General features: G+C 49.5%; 1 protein-coding gene across 1 annotated transcript; it reads left to right on the top strand.

The window, feature by feature from the left end:
* The first annotated feature begins 5,778 nt into the window (after positions 1-5,778).
* On the top strand, positions 5,779-22,971 carry LOC104383326 (uncharacterized). The gene is made up of 9 exons (XM_086608905.1): positions 5,779-7,081; positions 9,137-9,260; positions 11,126-11,197; positions 18,781-18,849; positions 20,003-20,099; positions 20,369-20,472; positions 21,359-21,607; positions 21,942-22,136; positions 22,877-22,971. Exons 1-9 carry the CDS (start codon positions 5,829-5,831, stop codon positions 22,913-22,915), a joined length of 2,202 nt encoding a protein of 733 aa, XP_086465031.1. The 5' UTR covers positions 5,779-5,828; the 3' UTR covers positions 22,916-22,971.
* Positions 22,972-24,961: the final 1,990 nt, after the last annotated feature.

Below are 24,961 nucleotides of genomic sequence, written 5' to 3'. Positions count from 1 at the left end.
TCATCTTGGCAGAGGTTTCTTGTCCAGTCGGCTGCTGCAGAGGGAAACTCGAGCTGCTGCCGTGTCCTGGCGCAGAGCGGCTGTAACCGAAGCCTTCAGCAGCAGCCGCCCGATCCAGCCCGTGGCCCAGCACCCTCAGCTGCCTCTCCAGATTCGGTTTGGAGCTGGGAGCCCTGTCACCCTGCCATCACTCTGGAGGTGCTCCTGGGCTCTGCTCATCTCACCTCTCCCAGTGATCCCAACCACACCATACCCTTGGCGGTGCCTCCGACAGCCCGCCTCGCTCCGCCTGCTTTTTGTTTCAGTGACAGCTCACTGGGGAGGCACCAGTTTCAAAGCTATATTTGGGGACTGGGCAGAGCTGGAGGGGAGTGGTTGTGCAGAGGCTGCCGATGTGCTCCCAGGGGAGGTTGTGAAGGATTACGGCTGCAGTCTGTCCTTCCTCCCCTCCTCCCATCCTGGCGTTCACTAGAATCAATATGGGATTTGTTCTTTCGCCTTGAGATCATTGATGGTTTGGAATTAATTGTAATCTGACGTTCCCAGTCCTGTCGTGCTCAGTATGGAGGGGAAAACAACTTTCCCCACGTAGCTGTAATTCTTTCCTCTCCTTTTCTAGGTGTGCCCTCTCTCTCCCTGACCTTGCAGGTATGCCTTTTTTTTTCCCCTCTCTTCACCTAAGCTGTTTGCTTTCAACTACTTTGCTTTTTCTTGTCAAGGTGAGTTCTTTCCTGTCTTTCCCTGCTGCCGATTCCCCGTGTCCCTGATTAGCTCTTCATCAGCAATCGCCAGCGGCGTCGCTCGGAGTCGTGTTTTTAGGGGGTCGAGGCTGAGAGTCGCGGTCGTTTCCCTGGCTGAAGGTTGGTGTGGAGCTGCTGTTATAGTGAAGATGATGAAGGTGGTCCTCTCTTCTGACTCCTCGTGCTGCTGGTCCTGCTGCTCATGAGCTGGTGGGGAGCCGATTTTAGGGAGTTAAACCAGCACAAGAGCAATTCCACACAAGCATTAATATTTTCTTTACTTCAGCTGCCTGTATTGACCCAGAGCCGGTGTTGAGGGGGTGGATTTGCTCCCTTGAGCTGCAGGAGGCCGTCAGACCCTCTGCTGTGAGATCAGTCTCAATTCTTTTAACTCTGAATCACCAAAAAGAAAAAAAAAAAAGCAAGAGGTGGGGCAGGGGAAGAGCAGCAGCATTTCAATAGGAAGATGTGAGCAGCGCAGGTGTCTGAGTGGCATAGCCCAGGTGCCAGTCTGAGGCTGTAGAAGGGAACAGACTGATGCCCCGTGGACCTTCCTCCTCCTCTCTCTGCTCTGACATCAAATGGGCTCTTTCTGGGTTTTCTGGTATTTATTTTTTCTGGTCGCTGCTGGAATGAGTGAATCTCCTGTAGTGAGAACCCGTCAGTGCTGGCCTGGGGGAAGAGCGACCGATGTTGGCTTGAGTGCTGCCTGGATTTCCTGCGGAAATCAGGACTATCCTGCCTAACTTTTGGGGCTGTGTCCACGGGGTGTTTTTAGGGTCCAACTACTCCGTGTCTCCACCATTCCATGTCCCCTAATGTCCGTTTTTGGTGTCTCCCCTGAAGGAAGGAGCTGAACTGTAACTGTCATTTTGCCCTCTTGGTTATGGTTTGCAGAAAGCAGCTGTCACATCCCTCCAGAAGTCAGGGACGGATGGGATCTGCTGTGCTCGCTCATCTAAAGAGACTTTTCAAGGCTCTTGCAAATTTTTAAGCCACATCAAACCCAAATTATTTCTGGGAGAGCTGCTTTCAAATCCTGGCACTGCCCGACTCGCTGTGCCCTGTTGGGAGCTGCCAGGTCAGCTGAAATTAAAATCACAGATCACTTCTAGTGCAAGAAATTGTGGTATCTGGTGGAATTTAGGTCTCTGTGGGGCTGTGGCAAACTTACTTATAACCTGACTCCCCTCCAAAAAAACCCACATTTATTTTATAGGCCTCTCAGTTGAGGAGGAATGTAACTTTGTGGTGGACAGAAGAGAAAGAAATGACTTCACTTTCTTTTTTTGGCTACAGCCCCAGGGTAATGTATTGTACCACTTTTGTTTTTCAAAAGTAGCTAGACTCAGGGGGATAATGCAGCCAAACAGCCGAAGTCCAGAGCTTCTTTGGGATTTCCAGAACAACAGAGACCTTTTCAATGCCTATTTTTAACTTTATGCCTTTCCCTGCAGTGCTGGAAGTCCAAAACAGATTTGTTCTGGCTTGAAATACCTGGGATGTGGTGACAAGACCAAGCCCAAAGCTCTGGAGCAGTAGCTATGATTACAAATTCTTCCCAATTTTTTTTAAGCCCTCTTTAATAGTCCATGGGAGGCCTAAACGTTGACCTGTGATTTTGTTTTTTTTTTTGTTGTTACTTAGGAGCATTTGGTTATTTGGCCTTGATAAAAATGAATAAGACCATTTGCCTTTCCAGTGGCTTTATGCCACACCTGATGGATTGTCTGCACTGTCACTGGAAAAGCAAAATTGTCCTGGGTAGACAGGAGCCAGCCTCTGGGGCGTGCAGTAGGAGCTCTTGGGAGGTTTTTCTCCTCCACTCACACATTTGTCGTTCTCAAACACTTTTTATCAAGTTTGCTGCCTCTGTCTCAAAGTGGTAGTTTATCTTTGTGGTTCAAAAAGTGCTAATTGAATGAAAACCAGCTTCACTTCTGAAAAACGTTCCTGGGCAGCGGATGAACGTGGTCTCAGAAGTGGTTTGAGGGAGGGACCTTCTTCACATCACCTTCCTTCGCTTCAAGGTGGGCTCTCGAATTCAACTCTAGGTTCCGTGCAGTACTTGGCAGACTTGGCTGAAGCTGAACTGGGAGCTTGTGTCTTGTCTGGAGGGAGTTTGTGTACTGGGAGAACTGGTGGTAGTGCTGTGGTCTGGTTTTCGTGATCTGCAGCTCAGAGCTCTCATCAGGCTGTCCACACCAGCTCAGGTGATGGTTTGTGTGAGTAAAATCCTTGTGTATACCTTTTCCCAGGTTCCTCTCGGAAAACTTAGGAACACAGGGCAGAAATGACTTTTTTTTCCAATTTTTCCTTGCGTTTATAAACTTTATTTCATTGAAAATCTGGTCTTTATCGTAACTCAACCTAAGGGTTGGTCCCTCACGGAACCAAATAGGTGCTGCAAGTGCCACCACAAGCTTTCACGCGTCACGTTGATGTTTTTCCTGAAAAATCAGTAGGCTGAGCGTTGGCACTGGGGTTTTATTTCCACCTCATTCCCAGGGTGTTGTACAGAGAGCTGACTTCTGGTGGAAATACCTACAGTCAGGTGAATTCATTCTGTGATGTTGTAATCGTGACATTTTCAGAATTCTTGGAAGAATTTGCTGTTGGGGTTTAGTTCCCTGAAACTGGGGGTTCTGAGCGTCGCCGTTTGGAACCAGTTGGTTCGTGAAGATAATGTGGTTCTGGAAAGGAAACCAGCTGTAAGATTAATTAAATGTATTATTTATGGGGGGAATTGATTATGTAATAATACATTTGGCTTCGGTTGCTCTGTCCTCGCCGCTGCAGCTCTGGAATGTGAAAAACTTTCTCTAACTTCATTTTTTTTCTTAATGCTGTCACAGGAGCTGAAAAAGTAAGTACTCTTGAGTTGTCGCGTGGTTGGTTTTTTTTTTTGCATTTTTTTTTTAAATTTTGCAATTTCTGGAAAATCAGAGCAATGTAGGCGCTGAGCTGATACTTCTTCCTAGACAGATTATTGCACAGTTTTGGTTTCCACTGGAAATAAGGGTTATCTTTCCAGGTTTATTGATGAAATTCAGTGGGGTCAGCTTTGATTCAAGACAGCTCTTGGAATTGGGAGAAACCTCCTGATGATTGGAGTCCTCCGTAATGCACCTCGCCCTTGAGAGGAGCGACTGCAACTCCAGTGCTTGAAGCTGCTGGACTTGAGCAAAATCACCTCTAATTAAAAAAAAAATAAATTACCCCCCCCCAATTTAATTGTTTTTGTCAAATGAGCACACTCGTTCGATATGTTAATAGCTGGAATGCAAATTAAATATTTAAAGGTGTGACAGTTCGAGCTGTGCTGAGTCATGTCCGAGTTTCTTGTTGCACCCACTAGAGATTCGTCCTGAAGTAATTTGAAGTTGTAAACTCTGAGTATAAACGCCCTTGCTCTGGGTTAATGAAGTTTTCTCCATAAAAGATCTCCTCGAAGGCTGCAGACTCGGATTTTTCCCTTGGGATGACTCAAAGGAACGCGAATGTAGAGCCAAGCAGAGCATGCCAGGCAAGAGCAGAAATCCAGGTGCTGTTTCGGAGTCTGTATCGACCTGAGTAACCCAAAAATCCAAATATCTTGTCCCACTATGCCATTTCAGCTGGGCATTTTGCTTTTCCCGGCGGTTTCGTGCTGCCCGGTGGCTACGCTGGATCCGGATGGCCGTTCCTGTCGAACATGTACGCTGCAAAGCGGTGCCTTTGTGCTCCACAAATTTTAATTTGCATCGTTTGATCCTTCTCCAGCCTGATGTACCCTCTGAAAATCCCATTTAAAATCCCATTTAAATCCACACCTCCTGCAAAGAGATTTTTTTTTAAGGGGAATGCTGTTGGCCATGTAAGAATATAAAAATATCTTCAATTATTCCCCCAGCAGCTGTGACAATCAGCAGTATGAGGCTGCCCCAGTGTGTTTTTTTTACACCAGGAACGTATCCTTACACCTCAAAATAACTTGTGCAGCCTCTTTAGTAGCACCTCGCTCCCCGAGACGTACACGGTGTCGATTTCACTGCTCCATAACGCCGTGGAAGCTGTAGTAACAGAGGAGTAAACCTGAGTTACTGCTTGCTCCTGCCCTACAATGCGTGTGCTTCCAGCTGGGGTGGTTTTGGTGTTGATGGTAACGAGTAGGTTAATGTTTATTGGAAGCACTGGTTTGTTTCTGGTGTTTTATTGCTCCATAACTGGTGTAAAATGCAAGAGAAGAGTGCGAAGTGAAATAAAGGCTTCAAAATAAGTTGAAGTTTAGATTTTTAAAATGTTCTCAGCTGTGTCACAGTGTGTTCAGCAGCTGGTTCATGACTCCAACAAAAAAAAAGACCTACTTTTGCTTTTCCTAGGAATTTTTAGCATTGAAGTATAGTATTAACATTGCTTTAATACTTTAAACTATATAAATTTAAATTGGAAGTTTAAAAAGGCAAAAGTGCTTACTTGGAATTACGGGTCTACTTGTGCTTTTTGTAGTAATTTTTAGCATTGCAATATAGCATTACATTGCTTTAATACTTTATATACATTTAAATTGAAAGTTTTAAAAGGCAAAAGTGTAATTTTTTACACTTTACTTGTAATAAGTTTTTTGTTTTTACTGATCTGGCAAGCTCTGCACTTGAGGCTCGTAAACCAGAAACTGGTTGGAACTACAAGCCATCAGCTGAAGTCTGGAGGATATTTCTGCCTGATTTATTTTTTTATTTTCCTAGTAAGGTGTGGCTAAGGCAGGAAAACACAAAGTAGACGCAAGATTTTTCATTTCACTAGAAGATTATTTTTTTTATAGGCTAAATTAATCGTGAGATCTCCAGCTCTTGGTCAATTTTACGACTTCAGAAACTGGATGTGTTTAAGCAGTGTTGTTTATTTGAAGGAAAATTTGTAACAGAGGAAAAATGGAACCAAAAAAAAGGGAACAAAATGCTTGAGCTCTTTGTCGTGAATAGTAGTGGCATGATACCTTTGTGTTCCATAAGAAATTCCTAACGTCTGCTGCATGCCCTTGCTTTGTTTAGTTGTGCTGCAACTCCCTTGTTGTGCTTATCTCTTAATGCTGCCGCTTTTTGGAAGATGAGGACAAGGAAGCCTCCCTGCCCGGTGGAAAAAGGATGGGTGGACAAGCACAAGGATGACGAAGCGGAGAGGCAGCATGACGAAAGAGAAGGTGCACTCGCCGCCGCGGCCCCCGCAGAGGGCCAGGAGGTGGAGGCTGTGAACGGGGTCTGCAACGACGACTCCGTTGAAAGCGAACTCAAGGGAGACCTGAAGAGAGCGAGGAATGGAAAGAAACAAAGGAAACGGAAGCGTTCTCCAAAACCCAAACCCGTGGCCTCCAAGTTAGACTGGGTTTTGGCTGGTTTGTTGGCCGATGGCGTGTGGTTTGAGAAGCCTTTCTACGATCGCGCCGAGGACCTGTACAGGCAAAAACTGGTGGATTGGCAGAACCAGGAGGCAGCGGAGACCACGCCGACGGCTGAGCAGTCCCTGTCGGTGGCCAGCTCAAAAGCTGTGCAAGATGTTCCCAAGCCAAGGATGGTTTCAGCAGCCCCACCCTGCTCCCATGGCAGTCTGTTGGCTTGTCACCATGTTGTTCAGGGTGTCTGGGTCAACAAGGTTGACTTTGATAAGGCCGAGGAGACGTTTGTTGAAAAATCTCAATTCTTTGTTCCTCCGAATGTCCTGACCATCCCGTCTGCGTGGTCGAACGCTGGCAACGTTGGGCTGGGAACACCGGATGAGGGCTACGTCACAGCCCTGCCCACTCCTGCCACACCAAGCGTAGCTCCAGCTGTCATCTCTGATTCTGCCGCTTCCTTCGTTACCAGTTCGCCTGGCTCCACGCACCAGAACGGTAAGCCACAGCTTTCGAGCTTGCAGGCCCTCATGTCAGAGGTGTGGCTGGAGAAACCTCTCTACGATGACGCTGAGAAGAGCTTCTACGAGAACATGCTTGATGGCCATCTGTCAGACAAAGCCAGACAGCAGCAACGTGGCTGCCCCGAAGCAGCGAAGAACCACCAGGAGGACGGGAAGAACCACACCGTTGGAAAGCAAGTGGGCGTTGAGCGCGTGGAGGCCACCACCAGCTCTCTGCTTCCCAGCGATGCCGAGCAACCTCCACCTACCTGCTTTTTTCTGCACAAGGACAGCGAAACTGTGTGGCTTAACAAGCCAACGTACGACCGTGCCGAGTCACGATACTACGCGGCCGAGGCTCTGAAGATGTCAAAAGCAGGAGAGGGCACGGGAACGCAGGAATCCACCGTAGTGACACCCTCTCCACCAGCTGCTTATCCTTCAAGTGAACCTGCGCCAGAAACGAAGTAGGAGAAGTTTCTTCTGGGGTAACACATGCAAAACCGTTGGGTCAGGATTGAGCTGAAAGAGTTTGCATGTGTAGAAGATGGGAGTCCTTTTGTGTCTGCAGGACCCAGTGGGCAGACAGCTGTAGGGAGACACTGCTCCTGAGCCAGGGAGCCTGTTGGTGGGCAGGGTAACTGGGTGGGAAACTCCTTCAGCGAACCCTCTTCTCCTGATGAGTTGGAGGAGGTTGGAGGAGGTTGGAGGAGGTTGGAGGAGGTTGGAGGAGGTTGGAGGAGGTTTTGAGCAACCTGGTGTAGTGGAAGGTGTCCCTGCCCATGGCAGGGAGGTTGGAACTAGATGATCTTTGAGGTCCCTTCCAACCCAAACCATTCTATGAATGCTGCTGGCTAAAAGCAGTACTTGTGTGGTGCCAGAGGTTGGGCATGTAAAGTGAAGAAAGGTTTGATCCCTTCTTCACATGGGGAAAGCCCGAGGCCGTGCCCCTTTCTATGTTCCTATTATGTACAAAAACCCAGAAAAGTGAGAAGTTGGAGAAAATGGCACGTTTTGAACAGACCTGCTGAGACAGCAGAGGACGCAGTGTACTTTTGATCCTTGAGTTTCTTAAGATTTGTTGGGAAGATCTTAAGATCTTTCTGTCGAGTGACACAGGGAGGGGCAGGCAAGCTTTGGAGTACACATGCCTTTCACTCTCTCCTATTTGGGATAACTTTCACTTTAGTTGGATAGAACTAGATGTTTGGTCATGCCTCTCACCCTTCCCCAAGAGGTGTCATTGTGAAATACGTGGCACGAGTTGTCTGTAACTGGGATTCTCTGTTCATTGTACTGGTTGGCAGCTCATGCAGGGTCTTGGAGGGTTGAGTGCGGGGGATGGCTTTGGTGTAGAGGACTTGGATGGCGTGGTGGCCTCTGATCTCTTCTGAATGGGTCCGTGGGGAGGGTGCATGCTTCATGTTGGCTTCCATGGAGTAGTTTTACTGGTGACCTGTGGGGGTTGGGGCTGAGGACGACAGAGGTTGCGGGGTGTGGTAGAACCTGGTAGTGGTGCAGTTTCGTCGTGACGCTCTGTTCCTACTCTCACCACCTCCTCCAACCGATCTTGGTGCTGGTGGTTGTCCCCTGGCACATCTTCTTCTCCTGCTTGTGCCAGGGCTCCATCGTTTGCCTTCCAGTTAAGAAATGACACAACTTTTGGAAGCTGCTGCGCTGAAGAAGACCAACGTTCCCTGTTTCACAGCAGCAGCGGGATGGTTTTTTCTGTTCCTCCTTACAGTGGACGGGTGTCCGTCCCTCACAGTTGCAGCAGCTTCCAAAAGGGCACATGAAGCTGTGGCGCCGCTGGAAATTGCAACTGTAGGTGGATTTTCCTGGAGACTGGTTGGCGTTGGGTTGTACCGGGGCTGTTCTTTCCAGGAGAATTTGGTGGTGCACCTAGTGAAGCATGGCGTGACCGAGTAGGGGCGTGTAGAAACCTAAATCGGTCAACGGTTGCTTGTTGAGTTGTGGTCAAGGAAGACTGAACCACGTTGAAATTTGGGAGCTGTGGCATCAGCAGCTGCCTGGCGCCTACGGAGCGCCCTCCGTAGCGCGGCACATCTTTGGTTTCACCGCGGTCAGGGGTCTGAGGAATTAAAAACATTATTCCCTTTTTGATTCTCATGGACAAGACATCTTTCTCCGCAGCAGATTCCCGTGTGTCTGGCGCGATGTAGAAAATCCTGCTCCAAAAGCTTTTTTTTTTTGTGTGGAAAAAGGTACGGATCAGATGGTTTATTCTGTCCCTACTTGGTGCCCTGGCACTGAACGCAGGTCAGGAGGGGCAGATGGGTGGGTGATTAGACTGTCCTGCTTTCTTAATAGGATCCCAGTTACCTAAAGCTTTCCACCAGAGGGGAAACTGGTGAGCAGAGAGCTGGAGGCACGGCTCTACGGGGGAAGAAAATGCTCTTCAAGCTTATCGTGAGCTGCGAACTTCACTTCTAGGAATTCACTTTGGTGTTTTGTTTGTGTTTGTTTTTGTTTTTGTTTTTTTTTTTCCTCCCTTTCTGCAGAAAAATGGCAGTTGACTACTTCACGCACGAGAAGATCTGGTTTGAGAAGTACAAGTACGACGATGCCGAGAGAAGGTTCTACGAGCAGATGAACGGGCCGGTTGGCAGTTCTTCACGCCAGCAGGTACGGTTTGTTCTCCGGTGGGGTTTAGCAGAGGGCTGGAACTTCGGGAGCTATTCCAGAGCAGGTGTAGACATGCATTTTTGTGTTATTCCCACTCTTTTTCCACGTGCTTTTTCCACGTGTGAGTCTCTTCTCTAGAGCTTTCTCAGCCTGCTCTCAGTTGTGACCCCTTTTCCCTTTCCAAAGACCATCTTCTCTGCATTCTGAAGAATTTCTCCTGCGTACTGGAAGATCAGAGGCCCTGGTAACAACAGGAGAACCAGTTATGGGTCGCAGCACACACTTTTAACCCTTTCAGGCTGCTGTGGCAGAGCATAAATGCTGCCTGTGATTTAGGGGGGGCACAGTTTGAGGCACGAGCCCCGAGAGCTGCAGTTCTGGTGCCAGGGCTGGGCGATACGCTGGGTGAAGAGTTGACCTGTCCCTGTTCAGCCAGAGAAGATGCTGGTTTGGAGCAGCTAAGCTCCCCTTGGCAAGGGATAGACTGGGTAGATCCGAGATGGTGTTTGAAGAGAGGCACCGTGGCTCCAAAGAGACCAGGAATTACGTTCCTCTCTTTGTACCCCCCTGCCAATATTCAGTGTGCTCCTGCAGAAGATTCCATGGTGGTACTGGTGAGTCGTGGGGAGCAGGTGGAGGGTAAGCATGGTGCTGCTGCAGGGCACCTGAGCCGAAGTAATTTAAGATAATTAGCCTGAAATTATTACTCTTTAAAGGTACAGAGTTATCGTAACCTCTTCCTGCTACGTAAAGAGCTGTACACTGCTTATGCACTCGAGTGGTTGTGTAGAAAGCTGCTTAGAGCTTTAACTGGCTGTCTTGGAAGTGTTTAAGGGGATGTTTTTTGCTTCAGGAATAGCTCCTAGGCACATTCCCTCTCTTCCTGCTGCCCGTGCTGGAATAGTGGTGGCACAGCACCTAGGACACTTGCATAAAAATGAGGAGCTGTAGATACGCACTTGAAGGAGGTGTTGAAGAGCAAAGCTCTTGGAAAGAGAAATCTGCTCTTGGAAAGAGAAATCTGCTCTTGGAAGAACAGATAGACTATTTCATGCCACATAAGGGGCTTCCAGGGAAGAAGTTCTGCCTTTGAGAGCTGGTGTGAAGAGGTTCTGCTGCAGTTTATCAGCCGTTTCTCTGCTAAGGGAAAAGATCCGTGCTCCTTAAAACCATCTTGCAACCTGGAAGTTGGTATCCACCTGAACGTGTCTAGGCTGGCGCTCTTCCGTGGTCTGTTTGACGTGGGATTTTGGGCTTGTGGGCAGTTTCGTGGCTCAGATCTCGCTCGTAGGGTTGCAGTCTGGGAGAGGCGAGGAGTGACTGGATCATGGAAACTGAATTTGTGCCCTAGGAAGGGAATTTTTTTCCAAATCCAAGCTGAGGCATGACATCAGGGGGATGGGGCAGGAACTCGTGCTGCTGGGTCATACCTCTTTGGCTAGAAGACTTGAGAAAGGGCTGCCACTTCTTGTCTGAGTCCAGTGACAGGTAGTGACCACGACGAAGGGCTGCCTCACGACAGATCCCTAAGGAGAACTGAAGTGACTCCAGCCCCCTCTGCCTCGCTGGCAGCACTCCAAAACCGTAATCCGAGAGAATTTAAAAAGCTTTTGACTGGGTGATCTTCTGGACACGTGGCCTGGTGTGACCAGGGATTGCAGTTGGCGCTGCTTGATTTAGAACCGATCCTTCTCGCAGGTAACTTGGCAACGCTTGCTGAGGCATTGGAAGGCACCCTCCCCTACTCTTATCCTCCCCCCCTTTTTTTTTTTAAATAAAAAAACCTCCCTGACCAGTTTCCCCATGTTTCATTTTTTTTTTTTTTTTTAAAAAAAAAATCTTGGTTCTTTCTGCACTGTTTGCAGGAGAACGGAGCCAGCACGATCCTACGCGACATTGCCAGAGCCAGGGAGAATATCCAGAAATCGCTGGCCGGAGTGAGTACCCAAGCTCTCTCACCAGCTGGCTACCCGCAACCATTTTTAGCTGTGGTGCATCTCACAGACCTCTGCTGTCACCACTTCGTAGATTGTGTGGCTTCTTATTTTTAAGTGAGAGGAGAAGACTAAGGTGTGCAGCGCCGTGTACCACCGGCGTAGCTCCATCCCATCAAGAGCACCTTGTTGCTACTGGAGTGCATGCTGCTTACTGGCTTGCTCGCCTCGCAGTGCTTTTTCAAACTAACTGGTTTCGGGTTCAAATTCTTCAACTGTGCATTTCTTGACTTTTTCTCCTGGTGGAACGTGAGAGTTTGTTCCCACCAGTCTGATCTGACACGTTTCTAGTCGCTGTTAAAACAACCTTGCTGGGTGGCGAAGCACTGAGCTGCCAGCAGGAGTGTGTATGTCTCTTTTGGGGTACACTGAGCTGCCACCTTCTTTTTCTTGTTTTGCTTTCAGTTAGGGTATGTGCAAAAAAATGGTATCTTCCATCTGCTGCATCTAGGGAATTCAGCTTGGCTGCTAGCTCCTAAGTCTGGACTATCCTACAGAAATTCAGTAATGTCCTTTCTGGAAGTTTGGGGTTTTTTTGATATGTACAGACAGCACTGTTAAAACTCTTAATTTTTTTCAAGAGGCAGCTGAGATCTTAAATTAATAAGTGGATTGGCTTTGTGGGTGAAGAAAATTCACAGAATACAGCCCATGGGTCTTGATTTCTTACTCCTGCAGTGGCACTGCCACGTACCTGCCCATACCTTCCACCTGAGGGCATCTGTCCTTTATTGATTTGGCCTCATGACTGAAACTGAAATAAAACCTCAAGTTTTGCAAGCTTTTTTCAGATTCAGGGAAAAAAATTGGAGCTTTTGTGTCATTTTGTCATCCCTGGTGGGGTATTTACACCCTCAGTTTCCATCTAGATCAGTAACAGGGAATCGAGCCTTTCTCCAGGGGAATGTTTCATATTCCTCAACACAAGCAGAAAGCAGCCGTGCATTTGGGGTGGATACAGAGGAATTGAGCTCGTTGCTTTCCCCATGATGGTCTCGGTGCTCCTGTTGAGTAACTTCTGCAGCCTCTCATGGGAGTGATCCGAGATACTTGGTACCACACTGGAAACTTGGATGCAGGTGCAGGAAGAGCAGGGCAAGTTTGATAAAAGGGTAGTGGGGAAAGGATTAAATTTGCTTTGATTGGATTCAGTGGTGCTGGATACAGCGTGGGGATCAATGGGAAGTTGGGACATTTAGATTTAGATTGGATCTAAGGAAGAAATTCTTCCCTCTGAGGGTGGTGAGGCGCTGGCACAGGTTGCCCAGAGAAGTTGTGGCTGCCCCATCCCTGGCAGTGTTCAAGGCCAGGCTGGATGGGGCTTTGGGCAACCTGGTGTAGTGGAGGGTGTCCCTGCCCATGGCAGGGGGGTTGGAACTGGACGATCTTTGAGGTCCCTTCCAACCCAACCCATTCCATGATTGTATGACATCATCATAATATTGAAAACCAAACCAAAACACACTGAAGAGGAAAATACTTGGACGTTTTCTAATGCCAGTTTCTTACTACAGCATCAGTGTTTCAGCTTCGGGAAGATTTTCCTGACCTGGCTCACTTCAAGTTCAGACCTGAAATAACATGGTTGAGCTTTCGGTGGAGACTGTCAGCCCCTGTCAAGGACTTGTAGTTTGGACTTTAGCAAGGCAAATACGTGGGGAAACGAGCCCCTGTTGCAAACAGAGTTGAAGAACGCTTTGCACAGTGTTAAATGCTTTTGGAAAGGTGTTTCCAAGCTGGGCAAGGTTGTTGCTTCCTTCAAGACCTGCCTCCTCCAGGAGCAGAGGCTGGATGTGGGTGAGGAGGGACAGAAAACCTAAATACGAATCGCCTGGCAGTGCTGCTGCTCTGCCCTGAGGGCATGTTCTCATCTGGCAGAATGGTCTGTGGTTTACCAAAGATGAGAATTTTCTTGCCCTGGCCTGTAAGTGCTGTTAGAAGAGCTTTTGTGTGAGGAGCATGTAAGATGGGATCATGCAGGTCCTGTAATGGAGAAGACTGAGGGAACTGGCAAAGCACCAGACCAAAGCCGGAACAGAAATTTGAGAATATAAAGCCCTTTGCACCCCTGTGGCACTTGGGGTTAGTGCTGAATATAAAAAAATAATTTCATCTGCTTGATTTTTTTTTTTTTTTTTTTGTTCCTGTGAAGAAAGCTTGGCAGGCTTGAGGATTTCGATGATCTTGAGGGTCTCTTCCAACCAAATGATTCTATGATTTAAGGTCAGGACTGAGCCTCAGGGCCTTAAAACTGGAATCTGGGGTGTTGCAAAAAAAGTGGACTGAGCTTCTCCGGTGCAGGCTTGAAGGAGAAGTGTTGTGTTACTGCACGACGGCGTTAGGGAAAGCATTGTGCACCCTGATCTGCCCTGCTGTCAGGGTCATGCCTTTCACAGAATCATGGAATCATCTGGTTGGAAGAGACCCTCGAGATCATCAAGTCCAACCGTTCATCCTGCACTGTCAGGGTCCCTAAAACATGTTCCTCAACACCAAATCCACATGGTTTTTCAACAACACCTCCAGGGATGGGGACTCCACCACCTCCCTGGGCAGCCTGTTCCAACACTTCACAACCCTCTCTGGAAAGAAATTCTTCCTGATATCTGACCTAAATTTCCCTGGTGTAACTTGAGGCCATTCCCTCTCATCCTGTCATCCCTAACGTGGGAGAAGAGACCGACCCCCATCTCCCTACAACTTCCTTTCAGGTAATTGTAGAGAGCGAGAAGGTCCCCCCTGAGCCTCCTCTTCTCCAGACTGACCATTCCCAGCTCCCTCAGCCGCTCCTCACAGGACAAGTTCTCCAAACCCTTCACTAGTTTCGTTGCTCTTCTGTGAACCTGCTCCAGCACCTCAACGTCCTTCTTGAAGTGAGGGGCCCAAAACTGGACACAGTACTCCAGGTGTGGCCTCACCAGTGCTGAGCATAGGGGGACAATCACTTCCCTGCTCCTGCTGGCCACACTGGTTCTGATCCATGCCAGGATTACGTTGGCTATAGCTGCCATTCTGCTCTCCAAGTCTGCAGTTGCTCGGAGAAGCAGAGCCTGTGGCAATGGTGACCTTCTCCTTGCTGCTTTTTAATCCCACTTTATTGATCTCTTCCCCTGGATCGTACCGTACCCCGGAGGGCTCCCTTTCCAGTTTTTCCACTTGTTGCTGTATCTCTGCCCTGGAACCTGGAGTGGTAAACCCCAGTTGGATCTTCTGTTAGTGTGTGGGTTGGAAAGAGGGAGTTGTTGAGAAATGAGGTGGAAACATCAGCTTTTGGGGCTTGCATTTCTGAAGGAACATCTTTCATCTTGGGCAGGCTTGACTTCAGAACATGCTTAAACTTTGTTTTTATGCTTCAGAAGGCCAAATTTATGCTGTATGAGCTACAGAACAGCAGCGAAGCTTGGTTTTATACTCAGGATTTAGTCTTTCCTTCCACCTGGACATGCAGAGTTATTGTCAGGAGTCTAAAGATGGAGCAGGGGAAGAGTTGGCTCTTACAAGATGGGAAGATAGAAGATCAATGCCTGCCTTTGGCTGTGAAATTCAGCCAAGGCTGGTTTCAGATCTGGATAGCGTGGTTCCGAAACGCATCCATGAGCATTAGAAGGGTTGAGGCAGTGGTGTTGGTTCCTCCTGAAGGAGGGTACAAAGCTCTGATGCTGGAAACATTTGTTTGCACATACCTTTCATCTCGCTTTGCATGGTCATCTCTGCTTTCAACGATCTCTCTGGTCGACATCTCCTCGATCGCTCATGCTTTCCTAGAGGTAAAGTTGTTAAGACGTGCAGTACTGCAACTGGTGGCACTGGGACCGCTGGTGGGGAGAGATTTTACAGCTGGGGACCTGAGGCACGGAAAGGGCCAACTTGCCTGAGATGAGCAAGTCCAACAGGGTGATGGAACTCCCACTTCCTAAACCCTCCCCAGGGATTGCAACCACGGGTAGGTGGCTGGGGTGGGAGTCTGACGCTCCGTTACTTCCCTCCGTGCCCAAGCTCCTTACAAAGCCTCGGTGTTTGTGCTTTTTTTGTGTGGATTTCAAACAAGAGAAGCTCCCAGAAAACCTTTGATCTCGCTGAAATGTTGACAGACCACATTCATAAACATCTGTGTGCAGGGAACGGTCACGTCTTCTGGAGGAAACCAGCCAGGATCCATCCTGCCGCTCTTAAACAGGCGGAAAGCCTCTCCCCACCGTTCACTTTTGGGTGTCTGACCATGGATAAACTTCACATATTTCCACATCTCAGGTAGAGCAACCCGAGGGCAGAGGTGTTGAAATAAGCTTATTTTTTTGGCTGAAGCTGTGAGGGCTTTGTGAGCTTCAGACTGGAAAACCTCCCCATCCTGTCTGTACTGGAGGTTGGGAAATCTGTGCTAACTCAAATTAAGGGAAAACCTTCATCCCTCCGGATACTTCTTGTCGTGAGGGAAGTGGCAGCTTTCCAGCCTGGCTTACCAAAGGAAGAGCTCTTAGCTGTAGTTGTCCAGACAGATTTATTTCAGCTAATTTGTAGAAATGTGAACTTTGCTGACTTTTTCTTCATTCTTTGATTTTTTTAAAGTGTGTTTTAGAGTCAAACTATAGAGAGGGCCAGATGTTGAAAGCCCTTTGAGGCTAGATTCTTTTTCCTACCTTTCATAAGCAACAAGTCCTAGGATTTTAATTTGCTTGGATGATTAAATTTATACGCCGTCCTCGGTGTGGTTCTGGGCTTGCTGAGTGCTTTGCTATGCAAAATGTTTTGAATATAATAACTGACCAGTTACAGCACTGGTCAGTGTATCACAAAAACTGTGGCTTAAGCTTAGAAAAAACTTGAGGTTTTAAGAGCTCTGACCATGAAACAGTGTGCAGGAAGACTAAAGTGATGCTCTGGAAGTCCCCACCTTTGGGATTTTGAGTTACTGCCCTCGATAAAATTCACAAACACTTGTGTCGAGCTGCTGCTTGGCCCAGTTGAGTCAGAAGAGGAAACGGTGCTTGGCCGTCCATGGGACAGAACCACCCTGTAGGTAGTGTGTAGCTCAGCTTGGTGACCATATCTCTAAAAGCTTAGAACATCTTCACCTCAGGGCAAAGCCCACAGCCTCATAAAGGCACTTTTTCCACAATTTCTGGAAGTGTGGTGTGACCACCTCCCAGAATTGGGAACACCTGGTTCAGCGTTGTGCCTCTTACAGCAGGTTTCGCGTTCCCAAAGGACGGCCGGCCCGGTTTGTGAAGAACTTTTATCTCTTGTTTGCTCGAGCTTGGGGCAGGCAACAGTCTTCTGGCCAGCAAGAGGTGTAGCCTGCTCTGGGTTTGCTCAGGAATAACACGTGTCTGAATTCCACAGGGTCTCTGTGTTGTAAAACCTCCCGGAAAAACCAGCGCGGAGGAGCAAGCGAGTCCTGGTTGAGGATTAGTTCGGCGTGCGTAAGGGCTGCTGCTCCTGGGTCTGTTTGTCCAGGTGCACGACACCGAACGATTCACAGGAATTTTGTGGGTGATCAACCTGTGAAGTGTAGCCAGGTTGTTACTCAGTCTTGCTGTTTCAGCAGAGACCCAAGTAGCAGCTGAGAAATCCCAGAGGTGAGATGACTCCCCATGGAGACACCTGGATATCTGTGCTGCAGCTCCTGGAGCTGGATGTAAGGAGGAAATTCTTCCCTCTGAGGGTGGTGAGGCACTGGACCAGGTTGCCCAGAGAAGCTGTGGCTGCCCCATCCCTGGAAGTGTTCCAGGCCAGGTTGGATGGGGCTTTGGGCAACCTGGTGTGGTGGAGGGTGTCCCTGCCCATGGCAGGGGGGTTGGAACTGGATGGTCTGTGAGGTCCCTTCCCACCCAAACCATTCCATGATTAACCCGTACTGTTGGGCAGGCCCATATTAAATGCCCCTTTGAGAACGCTGACTCTCCTCCAGGCTTCCAAATCTGGATTTGCAACCTTAATGTCATCTCACCTGCAGGTTCCATGTGAGCTGGCAAAGGAGGGATGAAAAGGAATGTCCTATAAGGAGAGGCTGAGGGCTTTGGGCTTGTCTGGTTTGGAGAACAGGAGGCTGAGGAGCAACCTCATCGCGCTCTGCAGCTTCTCGAGGAGGGGAAGAGGAAAGAGAGGTGCTGATCTCTTCTCCCTGGGATCAAGGGGTAGGACCAATGGGAATGGTACAAAACTACATCGAGGAGGTTCAGACTAGACATTAGGAAACGTTTCTCTGCTGAGAGGGTGGCCAAATGCTCCAAGAGGCTTCCTGTAGAGGTGGTGGGTGCCCCAAGCCCACCAGTGTTTAAGAGGCGTATCATATTTCCTGCTCTTCCTTGTGGAGAACAAGCTTCGTCTTCCTCCTGCAAGCCATAGCTACAGCTTTTTTTGGGAAGACGACCATGATTTTCTCCTCCAGCCTCCCCTGAATGACACAGCCACACAAGGCTGGCAGGTTGGTCTGGAGCTGGAGGCACCCTGCCAAGCTGTAGATGTTCTTCCTGTGGGACCGCAGGGAGGAGCAGCACTGACCCATTCCGTGTGGCACTCCAGGATGGCAGCTGACCAGCGTAAAGGTAGATGGTCCTGCTTCCAGTTGGATTTCTCATCTTTGAGGGTGCTGAGGCACTGGACCAGGTTGCCCAGAGAAGTTATGGCTGCCCCATCCCTGGAAGTGTTCAAGGCCAGGTTGGATGGGGCTTTGAGCCTGCAGAAATGGCTTGGGAATGTGGCTAGGGCTTCAAACTTCCCAGTCCCTGTGGTGCTTGCTGCTTAGCTGGATCAGCGGGCTGCTTTGGAAAAAAAAAATCCAGCTGTGTATCTCTGCAGGCGATGCAGCTCCTGCGTTTCATCACGAGTCAAAATGAGAAAACACTTTTTCGAGGGCTGGGAATGGATGTGACTATTCCCAGAATTCACTTTTCCCTGAATTAACTTAGACTTTGGCCCTGGTGGTGTAAGTGGAACAGGAAGAGGTCAGGCAATGAGTTCATCTGAGGTTTAATTTTTCCTCTTTGAGCCTCTGTTGTGGTGGTGCACATGAGGACGGAAGCCTGTGGAGGTATCTCAGCAGGTTGTTAGTGCAGATGGTTGTTGGGTTGCTTTCGTCCTCTCTAGGTGAGACGTGTTGGTGGCGTTTGAGGACCTGGTCTTGGTAATTCTGCACGTGTTTCTGCATCTGTTGGGTGTTGGCTTTGTCTAACGACAGGAGAGCCAGCTGACGCTGCGCTGTGTGCCACGGCAATGCATGCACAGAGGGGAACGTGACCAACCACCATGCTCTGGACATCTCAGACTAGTTCTGCCACCCAGCTGTGGGACCTTTCTGCAGGCAGCGAGATGTTTCAGGAGAAGATGGCAGAGCTCACGGATGGATGTGTCCGTGCGGGTTTCGTTCGGGGTGTGGCTGGTGTGAGGCTGAACCTCGTTGCTTGATGATTTGTCCTGCATGTGGATCTGCTTCCTGCACTTGAGCTGCCTCTTCCAGCATGAGTGAAAAATCCTTTTCTATCTGCCCCGCTGGACCAAACGTCCTCCAAACCTTTTGGCCTTTGCAGCAGAAGACAGCTCCTCGTAGTAAAGAAACTCCTTCTCCCCGTCACAAGAGGCAGTCAGGCCGCTCAACCGTAAGTCACCTGCGCATGGATGGAGCTGGTGGGGTGATGGGAGAGGACGCTGGAGGGCAAAGCCAGCCCTGCCTCAGATGGACCAAGTTCTCCTTCCTTACCATGAGAAGCATCTGGTCGTAGCTCACCCTGTGTAACAGGATCTTCTGCCAGGGCGTTTAGGTCTCCCACCTCTGGGCACTGCAGCTCCGCGCTCGCGTTCCTGAGCCTGCATCCACTCCAAAGGCAACGTCAGAGATGGATTTCATGGTGCTTTGGAACCCCTTGCCCCTGCCCCTTTTTGGGTGGGTGGAGAAGGGTCTTTTTGACCTTCCTGCTAAGAGCAGCTCGTGCTGCTCCGTGTCTTTCCAGAGCTGGAAGACCTGCTTTCCACGTGCCTCCTATTCCCCTCTCTTCACCTTAACGCCTCCGTGTTCCCCTCTTTTCATCTTCAGTGACTGCTGGGATCTCGGAAGCGACCGAGATTACAATTACAGGCAGGGTGTCCTTGAAAGAGCAGAAATTATTTCCTCTCTCCTTGCATTCCATTAGAAATGACAAAACGTGAAGGCCTGTTATTTTCTTTCCCTTTCCTGATTGGAATTTTATAGGTAAGGGCCTCCTTAAAAAAAAAAAAAAAAAAACAAATCTCTGGTTTTTTGCTGTTAAAACAAACACTTTTGGAGCTGGATTGCTATAATTGCCCCCTCAGGATGCATTAAAGTAGGTTTTGAGAGGAATTAAAGGCTGGACTGGGGAAGGTGGGAGTATAGGAATGCCGGGATCTCTTTCCAGCTCTCCCAGTTGGACAGGTCACTCTGTGCTCCATGCCTCAATTTGTGAGCAAGAGGAGACCAGCTGCCCCGTTCAAGAGGCTTAGCGTGGAACTTCCAAACCTTGTTGCGTGTTTAGTGGGAGTCTGTGACCTGAGACTGCACGGAACGACTCGATTCCCTGCTCCTCCTATGCCGAAGCGTCCCGAGATCCGTCCCGTGCTTCATTCCATAGAGCTAGTGTATTTTTTTTTGTAAAACCTGTTGAGAAAACGTCCGTGTTCTTAGATGCTCTCATATTTTCTTCTCCCCTGAAGGCATGACTCTGCTTTGCTTCATGGAACCACTGAGCTCACCAGTAGGTGAACTGGTTGGTTTCATCTCCCTTTTCCTCGTTGCAGAGTGCCAACACCGCCTCTTCCGGGCCCGCCGGTGACCAAAGCGAGCTCCTTTCCCGAATTTCTCACCTGGAGGTAGAAAATCAAAACCTTCGCAGTGGTAAGTAGGAGAACCTTCTGGCATGGAAGCCAACCTGGATGGGGGTCCTGCTTCTGTGGGGTGTGTCCTTTACGGACTTAGTCTGCCGCCAGGTGAGCACGTGCCAGTGTCTTGATCAGAGCTTTGCCAGCTTCCTTCTGACTGGGGCAACTGGTTGTTTTTAAAGCCCACTTTGAGCAGAAGCAAATTTGTCCTGACTTGAGAGCTGACGCAGAGCCTACAAGACAAGGTTCTTTTGGTTTCAACCCCCCCTCCTCTTCTTCTCCCAGTTGTTGCAGACCTTCAGATGGCCATCTTCAAGTTGGAAAGCCGCCTGAATGCTCTGGAAAAGTCATCTACCTCCCACCAGCCCTCACAGGTTCCTCCAACTCAGGTGAGCCTTGGCAAAAACGCTGTTCTGGAATGTTCCACTGTCGCAGAGCGCCAGGTCTTTTCCAAAGTTCCGTGGCTGGCTGAAGATGGAGATGCTCATAGTTAGGATGAGTTTGCTGGCAGGTTTTCCAGCGGTTTTGGCAGCTGCCTTGTCATCTTTCCCAAAAAGTATGTGTAGAGAGGAGTGTTCTGTCCTAAGACCAGCAGAGAAGCTGCGTTAGAGGTTTCGGCTCGGGAGAGCTGGTGCAGATCTGGGAAAGTTTGGATTTAATAAATACTTGATGAACATTTAGCCCATGATGTCATGAATTTCTTGGCACGTGTCAGGTAAAACGCCACTTTGTTACGACGGATAAGTGGAACTGGTGACGCTTTCTTTTAGCCAACATCCCCCATGAGAACGTATTTAATTTAATTTAGGAGAAAACTCCATGGGAGCTGATTTTGTGGCACCAGTTTGGTCGATTCTTGTTGTAGGCTGGAAGACGTGCTGCCAACAGTGCTGGTGGTCTCTGCAGTGAGCCTATAGAATGTGTAGGCACCTCCTCCTGCCAGGGGTAGGTGCTTGGTTGTGTTCCCAGCTGCTGTCCCACTCGGGCTCTTATGGTTAGATATCCTGAGCCCTTAGGAGACAGATCAGCTCTTGGCTACGAGGTGGTTTTGCTCTAGAAGTCCAGCCATGCTGGGCCATCTGGTCCAATGTCCTATTTTGATGGCTCATAGCTGATTTTTCACCCAAATCAAATCATTTGGGCTGTGTTCACTCTCTTGAGCGACGTAGACTTCTGTTCCTGAGCTTCTCCTGAGTGCTGCTGCGATTCAACTTCAGGTTAATCCTCTCCCCTTTTTCCTTACTGCAAACTTGACTGCACGTCACCCCGATGAAGAAAGTGGAGCCATTCAGCGTTCCCTCCAAGAAAGTGGAGCTCCCTTCTGCTTCACCAGCCAAGAAAGCTGAGCCAGCTGCTGCGGAGGAAGACGACGATGATGACATTGACCTTTTTGGGAGCGACGATGAAGAGGAAGACCAAGAGGCTGCCAAAATCCGGGAGGAGAGACTGCGTCAGTACGCAGAGAAGAAGGCCAAGAAACCGGGTCTTATTGCCAAGTCTTCAATCCTTCTGGACGTGAAACCGGTGAGTAGCCAAAGCGCTCAACTGACCCATCAGCTAATGGTGAGGCACTGGGACAGGTTGCCCAGAGGAGCTGTGGCTGCCCCATCCCTGGAAGTGTTCCAGGCCAGGTTGGATGAGGCTTTGAGCAACCTGGTGTAGTGGACGGTGTCCCTGCCCATGGCAGGGGGGGTGGGTTGGAACTGGATGGTCCGTGAGGTCCCTCCAACCCAACCCATTCCATGATATCTGAAACGTCCTGAGTGGTGTAGTGTTGAATTTCAAACCACTGGATGCCTCTTGGGGCTAACGGTGATCCGTAGGAAAACACTGACGTTGATCCTTGGCGCTGTTGCAGTGGGACGATGAGACGGACATGACGAAGATGGAGGAGTGCGTCCGGTCGGTGCACATGGACGGGCTGGTGTGGGGAGCCTCCAAGCTGGTCCCAGTAGGCTACGGCATTAAGAAGCTCCAAATCTCTTGCGTAGTGGAGGATGACAAAGTCGGGACGGACATCCTGGAGGAGGAGATCACCAAGTTTGAAGACTACGTAAGTCTTTCAGCAAGCTCTGGGTGATGCCTGACCCGCACGGGGTCACTCTTAACTACCCTTCATTTGCAGATTTTGCCAAACTTGGATCTTTTTTCCAGAGAAAACCTCATGGAATTGATGGTGTCTGCCTGCTGAGACACTTCTGGCTGATGCAGAGATCTTGCAGATCTTTTGTGGAGCTGTTTTCCAGGCTCGTGATGCTCCTCCAGCCCCCACTGCCTGTTCCTTTGAGGAACCTCAAACCTTTCACGTTTTTATTTTATTCAGCATGGGCAGCACCAGCGTCAGCCACACAAATGTTTAACCTTAGTTAAGGAGGAGACGTCTCCATCCCCATCCTTCTTCCATGGAAATGGAATTTTTATTGATGATCTTGACCTTTTTTTTTTGCTTATATTTAGAGTAAATCAGGAACTTTCACCTTGACATTGCTAGAAAGTCGTTGTAGGATGGTCTAAGGATTTGTGCAGAAACCAGCACAGTGCAGTGTCCTGTTGTGACTGATGGAACTGGATGATCTTTGAGGTCCCTTCCAACCCAAACCATTCTATAATTCTATGATGTTGCAAGAAATAATTAACAGTCCTTGAAGTTCTCTTAGCGCAGTGAGGAGATCTAGGCCATGCTAGATCCGTTTGAGGGTGAAGAAATCCCGGACATGAGGGCTTTTTTTGGTTGTCGTGAACATCTGGAAACACCTTGGTGACCTCTCGCTTGTGGCTTTCCTTCCGTTTCAGGTGCAGAGCGTTGACATTGCTGCTTTCAACAAGATCTAGAAGCAAAATGGAACCCCTCTGAGACTGTGACTAATAAAGATCAAGATTGGGCTCGAGGATGGGGTGGTGGCTTTTCTCTGCAAAGTGCAGCGTCTCCGGAGTGGTTTTGTCGTGAGATGTCAGGATATTTCCCTTCTTTGTCCCCTCTGTAGAAGGCCACACCTGGAGTACTGTGTCCAGTTTTGGGCCCCTCACTTCAAGGACGTTGAGGTGCTGGAGCGGGTTCAGAGGAGAGCAACAAAACTAGTGAAGGGTTTGGAGAACTTGTCCTGTGAGGAGTGGCTGAGGGAGCTGGGACTGGTCAGTCTGGAGAAGAGGAGGCTCAGGGGGGACCTTGTCGCTCTCTACAATTACCTGAAAGGAAGTTGTAGGGAGATGGGGGTCGGTCTCTTCTCCCACATTAGGAATGACAGGACGAGAGGGAATGGCCTCAAGTTGCGCCACGGGAAATTTAGGTCAGATATCAGGAAGAATTTCTTTCCAGAGAGGGTTGTGAAGTGTTGGAACAGGCTGCCCAGGGAGGTGGTGGAGTCCCCATCCCTGGAGGTGTTTAAAAACCGTGTGGATTTGGTGTTGAGGAACATGGTTTAGGGACCCTGACAGTGCAGGGTGAACGGTTGGACTCGATGATTTCATAGATTTCATAGATTTCTAGGTTGGAAAAGACCTTAGAGATCATCGAGTCCAACCATCCTTAATCCCCATTAAACCATATCCTCAAGTAGCTCATCCACCCTATTCTTAAACACATCCAGGGATGGGGACTCAACCACTTCCCTGGGCAGCTTATTCCAGTGGCTGACAACCCTTTCAGAGAAGAAATCTTGAGGGTCTTGATCTTGAGGGTCTCTTCCAACCAGATGATTCCATGATTCTGTGAAAGGCCTCGAGACGGGGTGACCCACGTTTCGGGGTTGGAATGAAGGTCCAACCTTTCCCAAGGTAGAGACCCCAGTCAGTCTTTCCAAAAAAACCCCAACAACAGGACGAATCACCGGGAAGCATCCAGGAATTGCTGGTTTGGGGCGGAATTTCCTCCCTCTTTGCCCCTTCGTTGCTCTGGATATCCCGCACGGGTCACTTCAGCTGATTATTTGGGTCCTTGGGAGCCGGGGCCGTGCTGAGGGTGGCCTGTGGAAAGGGAAGATGGCATTTCCAACTGGGCACATGGATGTGGCACAGTGCCAGAGTCCAGGGTCCGGGTTCAAGTCGTACGGTGCCAATGCTGCGCAGATGGGAAGTGCCTCTGCATTGCACTGCGAGCACCAGACGAAGCTGCAGCAGCACCCAGCTCCAGTGCCAGTTTTCCTGGCTGCGTGTGGTGCCCTGTGCCCGACGTCCCCTGTGTGCAGGTGCACGAGGAGCCTGGTGTCAAGTTGTGCCCTGGTGTGGGCATGTCTTGGGCCTGGTTGCTGTGTGCCCGGCGTGTCCTGGGGGGTCCATGCACTGTTGGGATACCTGCTGTGCATGATGACTGGTGCTGGGCGCGTGCACCATGTCCCCTGTGCTGGTGTGCCCAGGACCCTGTGTGCATGGTGTGCTGCCATCCCCAGAGCCCTCCCTGCCTGGTGCTGGGGGTGCCCGGTGTCCTGTGTGTCTGTTGTCCCTGTGCTGCCATCCCCAGAGGTCCATGTGCCTGGTACTGGCACAGCTGGGGCTATGTGTGCCTGGTGCTGGGCATGTGGTGTCCCATAAGCCTGGTGCCAGGTGCTGTGTGCCCTGTGCGGTACCATCCCTGGTGCCGTGTGTCCCTTGTACCAGCCTTCTCCATGCCCAGTGCACTGTGTGCTCAGTGTCCTGTGTGCCCCTCTCCCTGCTGTGGCCCATGACCCCTCTGTTCAGTGCCTTCCAGTGTGCTGCCCTGTGCCATGTGTCCCGTAAGCCACCGGTGTCCCATATAGAGTCATGGAATGGCTTGAACACTGCCAGGGATGGGGCAGCCACAGCTTCTCTGGGCAACCTGTGCCAGTGCCTCAGCACCCTCAGAGGGAAGAATTTCTTCCTCAGATCCCATTGAAATTTCCCCTCTTTCAGTTTAAAGCCATT

This window comes from Tauraco erythrolophus, chromosome 3 (assembly GCF_009769465.1).
Source record: "Tauraco erythrolophus isolate bTauEry1 chromosome 3, bTauEry1.pri, whole genome shotgun sequence".
Classification (NCBI taxonomy): Eukaryota; Metazoa; Chordata; class Aves; order Musophagiformes; family Musophagidae; genus Tauraco; species Tauraco erythrolophus.
Note: the sequence above shows the minus strand (reverse complement) of the source record. Positions and strands in the feature narration are given on the sequence as shown.